The 15493-nt window shown below is 33.6% G+C and overlaps 1 protein-coding gene and 1 long non-coding RNA gene across 2 annotated transcripts; one reads left to right on the forward strand and one right to left on the reverse strand.

The window, feature by feature from the left end:
• The first annotated feature begins 774 nt into the window (after window positions 1-774).
• LOC138856336 (uncharacterized) lies at window positions 775-4028 on the forward strand. Its single transcript, XR_011395538.1, has 2 exons — window positions 775-3253; window positions 3315-4028. It is a non-coding gene; the product is annotated as an uncharacterized lncRNA (long non-coding RNA).
• A 1578-nt stretch (window positions 4029-5606) lies between these two features.
• On the reverse strand, window positions 5607-7408 carry LOC106615118 (uncharacterized). The gene has a single exon (XM_014231184.3). It carries the CDS (start codon window positions 7238-7240, stop codon window positions 5831-5833), a length of 1410 nt encoding a protein of 469 aa, XP_014086659.2. The 5' UTR covers window positions 7241-7408; the 3' UTR covers window positions 5607-5830.
• Window positions 7409-15493: the final 8085 nt, after the last annotated feature.

The following is a 15493-nucleotide window of genomic DNA, read 5'->3' on the forward strand; positions in this document are numbered from 1 at the left end:
GACTAAGAATTCCATTACTACAATAACAATAAAATTATTTAACAGGAGTAGGGTTGATTCGTGTAAAACAAGACTCATTTTTGTGATTTTGTTATGAAACAGTTAAAATCTATTATTAAAAACTAATGGTACTTTATAGTATGATATTTGCAGCATGTTCTGTTGAATTTTTATGGAGAAATATAAAAATTAGCAATAATTTTGAAGCGTCTCGGAAAAGAGTTGAATTGTGGTGCCCACCACAATTCGCTGCTGGATCTTCTAAAACCAAAACAATTAAAATTATATCGTTAGATAATCGCTTTGCCCAAGTAACGACTGGGGTATTTCGAAATTACAATTTTTTAATTTTAGGGAACACTATCAAGAAAAAATCGGTTAATTTGTTATTCTATAATAAAAAAATAAACGAATTCGAAAAAAAATTTAAAACCCTACTCCCCCTACTTAATATCGTGATTATTAAATATTAATTATTATATATGAAGGTATAAGACCGTTATTGAAATATCTGAAGCAAATGCAAATTTTGTTGTTGTAGCTCATCAATTCCAAAGGATAATTCCGAGAAGTTAAAACAAGATTAAATTTTTGTCCCATCAGTGACTCAAGAATTTTTTTATTTAATATAAATTATAAGCTTGCTTTAAAAAGACAGCAACTACTGTCAAAAGGGACATCTATCGGTACATTCCTTAATTGAAGATTGCTTTGATCTAAAGTCGGCAAAGAAGTTCTCATCGATAAAATCAGAGAATGTTGATGAATATTCATTTACGTTCTCTGATAAAATATTCTATTCAAAAATCAAAGAATGTAAATAATATATATATAAATTATATGTTATAATTTACATTCTCTGCTCATACAAAAGTATACATCGAACTTTTCTGTCAAAGCAAATGTCTGAAGTAAAAGGAAGCAAAAGTTCTATGCAGCGAATGTAACTAATCCACATTCTCTGCCATTAAGGTCTTTGCATCTGAGTAAAAGCAGAGGAGGTCAACATTTCTTATGGACTCGACACCATTTCGTTAATGTTTTGGGTATGAAACGAGTTAATGGCTTGTACTAAAATCTGAATTTTTTGCAAAAACGACGTCGAGTACAGGTAAATTTTGGTTAATTTAAGTTTATGACATTCTTGAAATAAGAGTGCATTCTTGTTTCCATCAAAACTTAATTTTTTATTCTTGGTATCAATATTCTCTACAAAATTTATATTAACCTCATTTCCTCAATCACTAGAGTTACATGTATTAATATTCGATTGAATAACCTTTTTTTCACAAACTATTGGGGCAAGGTCATTTGTTTCATTGCAGAACAAAAGGTATGTCTATATGTTAAGTTTGTCTACCTGCGGAGAGCGTTTTACCGCAACTTAGATTAGTGCTTTTATTGAAGAGCAAAAGAGAAATTAATAACTTTGCCTACCTGTTAGCTTCTTACCTATTTAAAGGTTGATTGTCCTATGTGTACTCACCCAGATGTTTACATTCATATTGTGAATATAAATGGACGAGAGTGCTAAGTAATAATCATTTCTTTAACAGTCATCCGAGAGTGCACATCAAGAGCTGCTAATTATTTCAAATATTTTCAGAGTTGTTGAATAAATTTACAATGGTGCAATCTGTGCAAGGCAAGTTTAAACCCTTTAGACCATGGGAAATAGATTCTATTCAATCAAAAAAATTTGGAATGCCGCCAGCATCCCCACCGATAACTTCTCCTTCTTCATATCGGACCCCTCCTCTCGGAGAAATTTTTGGTAATTATCCAACGTTAGCCAGGTCGGAAAATTATAGATATAGTATCGCGCAGCCATACCAGACACAGATCCCAATGCTTCCATTTATTATTTCATATTTCGTTCCTTCAAATGGACAAAATTTATATGCAAATTCTGTCCTAATGCAACAAATAGGTGTTCTGCCATATATTCAACCTCATCTGGTTCCTCCAGCAGAGCAAGTTGTATATAGAAACTCCGTCCGAAAACAACAAAAAGACTTTTTGTCGAATATCCCAGCATATTCGGCACCTCCTGTACAAGAAAGTGCTGGTGCTTATTACTTGGGTAGGACAACAACTCGCATGCAGCCAAATATCACCAACGTTAATGTGCCACATCAAAGGGAGCAATCTTTAAGGCGACCCCGAAAATTTTCAAGTTTGCGAAATAACTTAACTCTTGCGGATTTGGAAGAGATTTTACCTTACAAACCACAAAAGGCACGTAAGTTTCCTGCAAAACATCGCACAGTAGAGGAACAGTTACGACGTGATCGTAATACGATCGCTTGCCGGAAGAGTCGGCGACTAAAGCGTTTAAATACTACGCTTTTGAAATAGTAAAAATCGATAAGAATTTTGTAAATATTTGTTTTTAGATAGGTTCTAAGAAAGCGGTTCTTCGGTTATTTCTGGCTTTTTACTTAACTTTATCCACAAGTTCAAAAAGCTGCAAGTAACTAAAGATACTTGTTTTATTGTTTGTTTTATTTTATTTTTTTTTATAAGGAAGTTCTCCGGTTGTTTCCGGCTTTTTACTTAATGCTACCGGAAGTTTAAAAAGCTGCAAGCAACTAGAGAGCCAACTTTAAGAATCCAGTTTTTCCAAAAGTTCAAAAAGCTCCAAGTAACTAGAGAGTTTATTTTGTTTAATTTTTTTAGGTAGAGAAAGGAGGTTCTGCAGTTATTTCCGGCTTCCACTTATAAGTTCAAGAAACTGCAAGTAGCTAGAGAGCCGACTTTACGAACCTGATTCTTCGGTTATTTTCGTCCTTTTACTTAACCCCAGTCAAAAGTTAAAAGGCCGCAAGTAACTAGAGAATCTAGTTTATTTACTAAGTTATATATATTTATAGGTTGTTTGAAAGAAAGAAGGAACATCACAGCATTTTTGGAGTGTAATGCAGGTCGCCTCCCCGTTGGTGCACTCTGGGTAATGCCAAATGGCCTGCGCCTTCACGGCAAATGGGATCGTTTACTTCTTTTGGTGGTTTAATCTCCTTAGTGTTCGAGCTCTGAAATCAGAGCCTATTCTTTCTCGTCACCAATTGGTTGCATTAAAAACCATGCAGCAGTCATCAGTAGTAAGGAAGGTGGTCATATCGAATACATGGTCATATCGTTTCATGGTATCTGAAGGCTTCTTCTAAAGACACAGAGGAATGAAATCCAAGACGATAAGTGAAACTATCTATATTGCTGATGAGTGGTAATCATAGAAGCGGCGTGTCGGGATGTACAAACCAGTCTCTGTACCGATGAAAACGTACATAATTTAGTCTTATATATTTAATCAGGTTTCACGCCATGTAGCTGGTCTGTTTCTACACATATAAAGGTTGACTAAACAGATCGCTTTGTGGAAAAACAGTATTGGAGTACCACATTCTGAAGACCGATCATCGACTTAAGTTCTGGCGCTCCCGCTAATAACCTCCAAAGACCTTCAAACGTAATTGGATCAGAAAAACTCCGTTGAAGTACAGTAATGTTGAGTTGGTTGAGTCCTTGTGTAATTAATATTGTACTGAAAGCTCAACAAGCTGAATTGTGGTATAATTTCGATAGTAATTTGATAACCGCGTTCTCCATTGACAGTGAGTACCAGCTAAATCAGTATCACCCACGCTTACCTTGAACATCATTTTCTACACAACAGCTGATTTACAACAAGGAGCTGGAATATTGTTATGTACACATACCGTTACATATCTATGCTAGAGTCGAAAGACTGATCGATCTTTCTCTATGCTTACGGAGCGATATTCCTACTGGTGAACTGTTGTTCTCTCAGTACGCATACAGTATCAGAAATTTGTTGAAATACGTCAAGCAACATTTGGCTACATTGATAGATTGCTGTTAAAAACGGGAAAAGCAACAGAGACTCTGAGATTGTGAATAATATTCTATTTATATAAAATAATACAAATAAATTTAATTTAAATAATATCTAGTTTGTAAGCACTGTTTTGAAATACATTTATGTACTATAAATTTGTATATTTTAAGTTGTGTTTGTTGTTTTACACCGGTTATGTTTAAATGTTATGAATATATAGAACTCTCTGCTCTCTGTAGTAGCAAAGCATATTTGATATATTTTATTTCAAAATAATATACTAACCCTTAGTAATTGCTAACAGATTTACTTTTATATACTTTTAAAATAAGGGTGAAATATTGTGTTATTTTATATTTTTGCAAACTTTTGCAAATAATGCAAACAATAAAAATATTTTGTAAAGTGAAATTTGTCATGTCTCTTTTCTTTTAATTCATTTCACAACTTTTTTGTTTACGATCCAGTATAAACGCCAAACCCCATAAATCGACAAAGCGCTTTTTGCCTAACAAAAATTTGTATATCATTTTCGGCTATCTCTCCTAGTTCGCTAAAGGTAAGACTGCCGAGGTGTTTCAATTTCAGTCTTTCAGTTGAACAATGAAGCAGAAAGTGCTTGGATGGTTCCAGTCAAGTTGTTTGGAACTTTGACATTTTGAACTTTTTTAAAAAAGGCTAAAGATTTTCAAACTACCTGTTGACTTATACTATATATATTATATCAATCAATATGTAGGATATCGCACCAAAATTAAGTAGTCGTACCATATAATATAATATACATTAGAATTTATTGCCGAAAATTGGTGAAACCAGTCCACGAATTACCCCAGCTCCCATATGCAACATATAATGATTTTTATTATTCTAGCAACTCTGGTTGAGTTCATGTGCCATCTACGAAGTGTGTTCAAAGGAAAAGGTGGATTTTGAATTTTTTTTTGAAAACTATTTATTTATTCATCAATATCTATTTTGTTCCCTTCAAAATAATCCCCCTAGGATATAATACACTTGTGCCGACGTTTTTTTAATCCTCGAAGCATTTCTGAAATGCGCTTTTCGGTATGGCCATCAGCTTTTCTTTCGATTCTTACTTGATCTCATCAATTGTGGCAAAACGCTTTCCTTTCATTGGTTTCTTCAGTTTTGGGAATAGTAAAAAGTGGTAGGAATCCAAATCTGCTGGTTGGCGCATGATTACCACATGTTTCATGCCCAAAAAGTTCGAGAAAATTGAATAGTCGCACTTCCAGGATGCTTATCTTCATCCACATTTTCTCGGCCTTCTGCAAAGCGCTTGTATCACTTATAAATACTTTTTTGAGACAAATTGGACCCACCGAATGCCACAGTCAACATTTTAAATGTCTTGGAGCGCATTATTCCATTTTTAACGCAAAATTTAATACATTATCCATTTCCTTTAAAAGTCAAAAGTGGAAGAGCACACAAAAACGTGACTTATCTTTTCTGTAGTCAAAAACAAATATCGAAATTGGCTCCTACAAAAACAAAGATCGAAAATCGAATGTACACAGACCGCGAAAAATAAAAATTCACCTTTTCCTTTGAACAGACCTCGTAGTCATTCCATTGCACATGTGCTTTGCTGACTTTTTTGTGGAATACCCTGGCAATTAATCTTGATACGGAATTGTACAACCCACATGATTATAAAAAATCTATGATTGTGTTTTTATTTGCCCAAACACCAGCTCGAAAGTTTATCCAAATATTTCAGTTATTGTAAACTTGTTCCAAACAATTATCAGATTTTATTATTTTCGCTGCACTTACAATTACTTTACATTTAAAAATTTACATATTTACATATAAATATATATACATGTTTACATCATATTAAAAAAAAATCAGTATTTAAAGTACAAATTTATAAAGTAATATTTATTACAATTTTCAAAATTGTCTGTATTACATGTTTTATTTACTGGCTCAAAGTAGTCATTATATAATGTTCACAAAATGGCTTACTGATTCGGCTTCAACCATTTTCTGTTCCAAAATTTTTGCTATTCTTCGCATACGTCTATATTTTCGGCAAGCGATGGTGTTTTGTTCACGCGCAAGTTGCGCCTCCTTCGATTCGTCCTTCTTCGGGCGATGGCGCGCCATATTTGGGCGATATGCCAAAATATCTTCTAATTTAAACGCCGAAGATATCATTTTTAATTTCTTTGCAGAAACTGTTACCTGTTCCGCTAGATCATCGATAGATTTTCGTTTAATAGCGTTGGAGTTGGAAGTCGCTGCCGCCGGCAATAATGTTTTTGTCGAGGTGGGTGGTTTTGATGGAGCCTTGTCAGAGATATTTGGCTTGTCCGCTTGTTTCGATTGACGATTTTTGGTGTTCTTGGCTTGATTTTTGGGTTCATTGTCGCGATGAGATGTTGTTAAGGCTACTTGAACTTCTGGCCAGAGTGTTTTGTTATCCATATTTGATTGGGTTGCCAGCGAGTTCAGTGCGGCGCTATTAGGAAAGCTCCGCGACCTTGGCAATTCTGCTGCCTTCCGTTTAAGTTGCTTTGCGCGTTTCGGTGATGGGGGTGCTGACGAGGAACGTTCTTGTATTCTATCAATCTTATTTTGTTGCATTGCAGTTGGATAAACTTGATTTGCTACAGGCTGTTGTATATATTGTGTTGTCACATTATTCCTGTACGTTACGTTTGACCAAGGTGGTGCGACGTTAGTATGGTAGTATTGACCTGCCGTTGAGTTCATTGGTAGTGAGGTGTAAGGTAGCGTACTAACCACACTATGTGCAGGTCCCGGCTGTGCTGGTATAAGCAGTGGCCGTTGTGGGTGCAAAACATTAAACATATATTGATTTGTAGGTCTATAATTTGTTGGATATGCTAGCATATTCCCTGCGGTATTCACATATGACGCTTGGGTATAGAGCGGTCTCATGTCCATAGTAAAGTCTCCAAATCGTTCGGCATACGGTGAGGTCGGTGGTGTGAGTGATGGTGGCATGATAGGAATAGCATTAGCATTAACCATAGATTGCTGAATTGCTGCCATACTTGATGGCGGTATCGTCGTTGTTGCGGGTATACTTGTCACATTATTAGAGTTCGTCAACGGATTGATCAAGTTTTCCACCTTATGTGCTGTGTATTCCAAATGTTTGTCATGCAGTGTGTCCGTTACCCGTTCTTCCAGCGATTGGATTGACTTAGCTTCGGTTTCCTCAGTGACCCATGGACGAAAGTAAGGGCAATATTTCGGCTTCTTTACCGTATTGTTTCCGAGAAATTTCGAAGAACATTGCGAATGCATGGTTCTGCCGTTTGAACTGTAGCCGTTGGCTGCAACTGTTGTGCTTGGATGGATATTAATAATGTGCATCATTTTTTGAGATTTTGATTTTACGACTTATTCCTGCTGAGTTTATCTGAAGGAATGACGCTGAACGGCAGAGTGTAAAGACTTTTTATAGCTGAACTGTCGAAAGGTTGCGAGATTGCTCATCGTTAGCAGGTACTGCACATTATTTTTATATTTTACCTGTTTCCCTGCTTTTGTTCTGAGGTGATTTGAGCAACCCAATTTAACTTTAATTGAAATAACAATAATAGTTCTAATGAATTTTCAGAAGCCTTCTTTAAACCGCTAATCCTTTATTGCACAGAATGGAAAGCCTTTTTGTAAAATTTTTAAAGCACTTAGACTTCTTCACTTTGTTGTCCTTCAGTCAACACGCGCAGGTAGGCGAGAGTGAACTCGAATGACATATGTTATTATTATTATTTAAATTTTATTGTTTTCCAAGTTTTTATGAATATTTTAACAAAAGAAATGTGTATCAGCAATCTTTGTGACTGTATTTTTACGAAGCCATTTGGAGTGAAGGAGAGGCCGAGAAGATCGGGAATAATTCCTTCCGGGCCCGGCGTTGTTAAGTGGCCCGGTGCTCTGCAAAATTTTTTGTAGTCTGGTTCCCTTTCTTGTTGCTAGACTTTTTAACTTTCAACATGAATTAAAAAAGAACATTTTTTCAAATCTGCATCAAGTTTCTTTTGGATGCTTTACTCGATCATTATCAATTTATCATACTTGTATAAGTATTCCAGCATACTCGGCAACATTAACAAAAAATATATACATATGTATGTATATGGTAAAATTAAACAAATTTTTCTCAAAACAAAAAATATATATCAATCAATTTATAGATCAGCGACGCATTCTATATCCTAACCAATTTACTCTCTACGGTCCTGGCCATAAGTAATTACATTTAACTCTCATTTTATCTTACATTTTAGAAAGAAATATGTTGAAGGAGGTACTGAATTCTCAGAAGTTTAAAAATAACGGTCAAATATTTTTTACAGTACTTCATATAAATATTTTATTGCACATGCTGCGGTCAGCTGTAGTTAAAGGTATTGACATTGCATTCTCGCAAAGCCTACGGGAACAGGTAGTTGACCGAAAGAGGTAGACGTTTCTAAATATTTCAATGTTGCACAAGGACCTTTCTTAACAATGGATATTACTTAACGGTAGACTATAAAGAATTCTTAAAAGTCCACCACTATCGAGAATATTCGGAAAAAGGTTAAACAGTAGATACGAGATAACGGAGGATTACAAAAATTCGATTAACTCTAGAATTGTAAAGATTAACGCTTTATGTGTGTTTTGTAATTAGGCTTTTAGCAAATTTTGGAGTGGTAAAAGGCTTGAGATTTCCCACTGCATTGCCTTTATATTGTAAAAGTTTCTGTCAATATTTGTAGCTAGTCTATTAGGGTGGAATGCTTTTTTTTTGAATCAGCTTAATGGCCAGAAATTTTGGAGGTAAAATTGTTCACCTTCTTGTTGGTTAAGAAATATCTGTAAATATAATTATTTAAAAAGAAATAACTTTCAATATAATATGACAAAAACAATTATATAAAAATTATAAATATGTGCGTATTTATTAAAATGGCTTAAGAAAAAAAAAAAAATCGCAATATCCGAAAAGGCAACTTTTCATAAAATTATATTGACGCTCCACCTTAAAGTTTTTGAGCAAGAAAATAGAAATAAGAGATTGAAGATCTAAAATGAGAGCGTACTCGCTATCTTTCTCTATATGTAATTATGTTCAGCTTTCAATTATATATTTATTAACTGGTTCATACGTGGATACTTTACTTCTCCTCCCGCCCAACCGACACGAGGGTCGCAATCTGCATAAGTGCGGAATTAGCCGAGTCAGAAAAGGCAAAAGAGTTTTTAAGTGTTGAAATCCAAAACTGCTTAGCTACAGAAACAAAAATTTCAACAGCTAAGATTTATAATTGCGTTATAATAAATTGTTAGATTTTTATTTACTAAGGCAAAGCAATAAAGTTTAATTTTATAAATATATTGGGTCAGATAAGTCAAATGTGCTCGAATGAGAATTAAAATCGTGACATATACGGCGGAATGGTTCGTTTAGTTCGAAATTTGATCTACAGGATTTTAACAGTTAAGGTCTAAATTGATTCGAAAAGCGAACCGGGTTATTAAATTTAATATCAGATAGAAGAAAAGAACTGCACATTGTTCCATTCAAGATTTTCACTAAGAATAGGAAAGTGTAGGCAGATTTATAAGTTTTAAGATTATTTTTAAACAGATTCTAACTTGTCAGAATGGGTTTGGTAGCTAGGGTTCGATACCACAGAGCCATATTCCAATATAGGTCTAACCAAAGTTGTAAAAAGAGGTTTAATAACATACGAATCTCTAAATTCTTTGGACCAACATTTAACAAAACTAAGAGCACCTTCTGCTTTCAAAACTATGGTATTAATATGAAGACTAAAATTAAGCTTAGGGGTCATATTGACTCCCAAATCAACAAAGTTAAAAACTTGCTCTACTCTATAGTTTTTTATTGTGTAAGGAGGGGGTTGCATAGATCTACGGAAAAAGCACATCGTCTTACATTTATTGAGATTCAATGACAAATGCAACCATATTGTTCAAGTCTGTTTGCAACAGACAACTTTCCTCAGTTGAAGTGTATGATTTAAAAAGCTTTACGTTGGCGGCATATAATAAAATTTTTGGGTATTCTGCAGAAGAAATAAATTATATTAATAATTAAATTTCAACAACAGAATCGGACGAAGATGACTACCTTGCGGAATACCTGAAAAGACATTAATTGTATCTGAAAGAGTATCATTAAATATCACCCGTTGTGTTGTATTATAAAGATAAGAAGATACCGATTAAAGATGTCTTGACTGAAAGCCAAAAAGATCAAGTTTATGTACGAGAGTCGAAAGATTTTCTTTATCGTAAGCTATGCTAAAGTCAATGTACATAACATTTGTAAAACCCAATGATACATGGTAAGTCAGTTAAATTTGTTAGGTAGATATCCCATTACGAAATCCATGCTAAGGAGAATAAAGTAATGGACAAATCGAAAAGGTTATTTAGTCAGCGATGATAAAGTTTATAAATAACTGATAGGGGTATTGCAACCCTATAGTTTTCAATGTATGTAGGGATTATAATTGACTGTTTCCATATTGAAGGACCTCGTTTAAGAGAGGAAATAAATATCGTGATCAAAGGCAACGATGGCAACCGAAATTCTTGAATTCCTTTTGTTTAAGATGCCAATTACATTTATTATCTCACATAATTTTACAGTCATCCAACACAACTTTTCTGAGCACACAATGCTATTTTTTTTGTATGGAAAGAAAAATATCAGAGTTAGGTTTACTTTGAGACCAACCAGAGGGGTTAGACGAAATGATATATACAGGTTTTTTTGTCATAAATTTAAAAACATTTACATGTACAACTAAAAATACTTCTTAAAAATCCATGAAAACTTATATTATTTGCTTTACTATTTAGAAGAAATAAAATTTTTCAACTCTGTTCAAACTTGCTAAATGCTAAAACAACATGGTAACCCATCCTAGTTGTTAAAAACTTTGCAGGAAAGAGCTCGACTTTTAAAGAATTGGTATTAGTAAAACGAAAGATGGCACAATATGTGCCGTTATACACAGTCTTACGGTACGTGACATTGCAACCCTGTTGCCGGTATAACCCTTTACGTAATTTTTCTGTGCTATTCTATCTATCTATGTACATCTGGTGTGACCTTCAGATGGTTAGGATAATTCCGTCATATTAATAAAAACAATTTTCCATGGCTTTGTGATGTTTTTATGACAAGAGTTTTAGATTGTACCAAAACAAATACCTGCTAATGAACGGTTGCTATCACCTTTGGCTTTAGTGCACCATCGACATAATATGTAGAAGTGGCTGTACTAAAGTTCCCTTCCCTTTTTGCCGCGTCTTAAAGCATCACACGAGTTGCTTATCACATTTCGCTCTTTGGTTCAAGGTCGCAAACACCATTTCTGAATTCATAATCCATACTTCGGCGCTAACTGTACTAATCTAAACATCTTCAACATTTCGACACAAATAACATTATTTCACGAACGTTTGACACTATCGAATACACGCTTTCAATGCGCTACTGGTCGATCGCCATCAGTTCAGCACAGCAGGTGGCTATTTATTGACACACGCATTTGCTTTTGGCGCGATCAATTTTGCCACAAATCGTTTCACAAACATCCATTCAACTGAATGCCAAGTGTGGCATGCCACACTAAGCGCTCACTTATTCTTATTCATACATGCTCACACTTGCACAGCAGCTTGCTCGATGATGTTATCACCTTGTTTACATACATATGTATGTATGTTCAAGTATGATGTATCCTGCCGTGCATTTTGGCATCGAGCGGCTTAGTTGCAGTTTCTACTTTTTAGTCTCAAATTTCTTTCTATTTGCTTTTCTATTTATGTGTGTCGATTCAATGCTGTGGCATTTTGTTCAATTAGTGATGGTCTTGCTGCACGGTTCAAATGCATACTTAGGTGAATGTGTATATGTGTATTAAATAGCGAAAGAATGCGTTTATAAAATTGTCTTTACAATTCATCTTTATTTACCCCAAACCTACTGTGCGTCTGATAAGACATTAGAGCTCTTCTTTTTCGAAATTTATTTGTTTTTGAAGAATCGAAGGCCTTTGGCGTCATACAATTTACTAAATAACTACTTTCTAATCATTTCCGCGAATTTGGTATTGACCGAAAATATTATACATATTATATTTAACCATAATCGGTAGTGTGCATATACTCGTATGTATCTACTTTTGTCGGAATGATGAGCGATCAAATTGATATTTGGAAAACTCAAGTTATGATTGAGCTGTAAAGGAAATATGATTTACGCAAACCCGTTCGTAGACTATGATTGTTAAGAACCAATCATTAACTGACTTTAACATGTCAAAGTTTTGAGAGTTGCGAATCGAACAAACAACTGCTTTGAAATCAATCGCAATACTACCTAGGTGAGATTCCTAAATACCCTAGTACTAGTTCAAATGAATTATTTAATAGTATATACAAAAGATTTGCGTAAAAGCACATCTAGTGTGAACTTTTGAAAAAATTAAAGAATTTCATATTTTTTGTGGTATTTCCATAGTCTTAGACTTTAAAAATACCATACTAAAATTATAAATTAATATTTACAATATTTTTGAGATGACAGCCTTTTAAAATGTAGCCGCTCAGTTCAATCAGTTCCATTCAAATTATCAAATCAAATTTTGCCAGGCCAAAAAAGACCGAAGTAAAATTCAACATTTTTTTAAACGCGGTTCTTTTTTAAATTTTTAATTTTTTCTACCGTAGAATATTGTATGGACAGCATCTTCAAGTGAGAACTTTTTTGGGTTTCTTAGATCATGCTCAAATTCTAATTCTAGACATTGAAAACACTAGAATATTTTTTTTTTAGCTCTTAAAGTGTGCTTTTGCTTGATACATATGGTCCTGATTTGCCCATGCGGACATAAAATAAATACAAAAATTTCTACAAAACCAAACTTTATTACAAAAAAAATTCTTTCCTTATTTTTGGTGTAGGAGAAACTGAAATTTAACACGCAAAAATCAGACGCAATAATCGTGTGAACCGGTTTTATACATATCTAACCGAAACGAACCCGAAATTATATGAAGCTAAGATTTTAGTAATATTTATGCCACTACAGTAGTTTAAACAAGATCACCTAAAGTATCTAACAAATACATATATTTACATTCAAGAAATTTATTTCATTATCATTGAATTATCGCTGAGTTGTGCTTTCTATAAATTTCAATGTCAAAAAAATAGCGAAATATCCCTTAGATGCGCGATGAAAATTCGAAGCTAATCTAACAGGCTGTCAAAAGTCCAAACTTATCATGCGCTTACAAATAAACTTCTTTATGTGTGTTCACGCACTATCTCCGTTGTAGTGAGTAAACCTTTCAAGTCTATTAGTTTTTCAAAAGCTAAATAAACGCTGTCGTTTCCGGCGATAAGCGCAATTCAAATCATCTCTAATATACAAAGTCAGATGAACACAAATAATTTTCGTTGAAGTGCATATACATTGTACAATCTCTGTTCAATTATTTACAAACGCTGATTATACTAATTAAAAATAAACCCCGTAAACTTGTCGCTGTGATCATTCCGGATAAATAATTGCTAGATGTATTTCAGTTTTTACAGTATCCGTAAAGTTGAAACGACGACTTTCAAGAACCAGTTCCTTTATTTTAATATTACTTAAACTTAAGGGAAAAAACATACCATTCAAACCATCTTCTTAGTTACCTACAGGGTGCACAATCTTCAATGTCGGCATGTAGACACTTTTGTTTATATAACAAATATTTTTTTTTAACTCGGTTATCAACAATTTATTTAGGTCATTTTGAAACGGCATTCCTGAGGATTGCTAGCGTACAATTTGGTTTTCAAATAACCACCTGTAAAGAAGTCAATCGGATAAAAATTAACTGCATATCGCTTATTATTGTACTAAATTAAGGTTTTCACACCGTTTCTAACCATGCCAACTCGTCAGTAGTAGACAAAATTGTGCAAATACCGAAAATGTCGCACCCTGTATATGTCTTCAATCATTCACACGAGTGTCGCTGAACCAGTCTTCATTAGTTATGATTAAAGAATTTTATTTATGCCGCTTTATACGGTTCTAATAACAAATATATAATAATAAATAAATAAAAAATCAATAAAATATATTCCATTAGCCAAATATAGTCTTAACAGAGTATGTTAAGCTTTCTACGAAGTTCGTAAAACTTAGAATAAATTATCAGCGCGACGAGCTGGGTCAAATGAAGTTCTTGTATGAAAACCTTTTTATTTTACAAGTTATCCTCACGAAATTTGACATAGATTATTTTCTAAAGCGACACAATAAACTCCCAATTTATTGTTCAGGTCAGATCACAATCGCATATACGTAGCTTTTATTCATATTGATCACCATAGTCTAGAGCAAGTTTTTAACTATGTTGATTTGGGAGTCAATATGAACCCTAAGCTTAATTTTAGTCTTCATATTGATACCATAGTTTTGAAAGCAAAAGCTGCTCTTAGTTTTGTTAAATGTTGGTCTAAAGAATTTAGATATTCGTACGTTACTAAACCTCTTTTTACAACTTTGGTTCGACCTATATTGGAATATGGCTCTGTGGTATAGAACCCTAGTTACCATATCCATTCTGACAAGTTAGAATCTGTTCAAAAACAACTTTTAATTTTCGCCTTAGGGCATTTCCGATGGGATTCTGGTGTAAGTCTACCTCCTATCTACTTACACTATCTAGTCGTGGGGAAATGGTTGGCATAATATTCTTAGTGAAAATCCTGTCTGAAATTTAATTCAATATCCCGCTTCGTTTTTCGAGGCAGTTAAGACTCTTATTTTTAAAATCTTGCAGATCAAATTTCGAACTCAACGAACCATTCCGCCGTATATGTTATGATTTTTATTGTCATTCCTGCACATTTTATTTATCTGACTCACTTTTCAAAATTAAAAATTCTATATTGCTTTCTGTTAATAAATAAAATCGTAACAATTTATTATAACGTTATAAAAAATCTTAGCGTGTGAAATTTTTGTTTCTGTAGCTGAGCAGTTTTGAATCTCGACGCCTAAAAAACGCTCTTTCAGATAGTCACAAACATGTCCACCCTCTGATATATGGAAAGCTGTCAGCGAAGCGTCAGCTCTAATTATTTTGTTGTTTTTTTTCAGTTCATATATGCTTGTAACTTAGTTCATTATTATTTTAATTAAACCAAAAAGGATTAAAGGTATTATATGTATTATAAAATATTTTGTTATGAAATAAAACAAATTAAATTCTGTATAAGTGTTACGAGTTGTGGAAGTAAATGTAATAGTTTCTTAAGATAAATATATTTTTAACTATACAAATAGCTATCGTTTGTATATGCTTGTTATATACGATTCGACATTTACATTAAAAATCAATTAAATTTATTTAAAACATTAAAATGTATAAGTTCGTTTGTTATAGCACAACTAAGGGTTAATTTATCTTACATTTTACTTTACTTTATTATTCTAGAGATTGTAATACTTCTATCTCGCTTACATATATTAATTAAGCCATTATAATAATCAATTATATTGTATATTGAGAGGATCATTACCGTTACCT

This window comes from Bactrocera oleae, chromosome 3 (assembly GCF_042242935.1).
Source record: "Bactrocera oleae isolate idBacOlea1 chromosome 3, idBacOlea1, whole genome shotgun sequence".
NCBI classification, from domain to species: domain Eukaryota; kingdom Metazoa; phylum Arthropoda; class Insecta; order Diptera; family Tephritidae; genus Bactrocera; species Bactrocera oleae.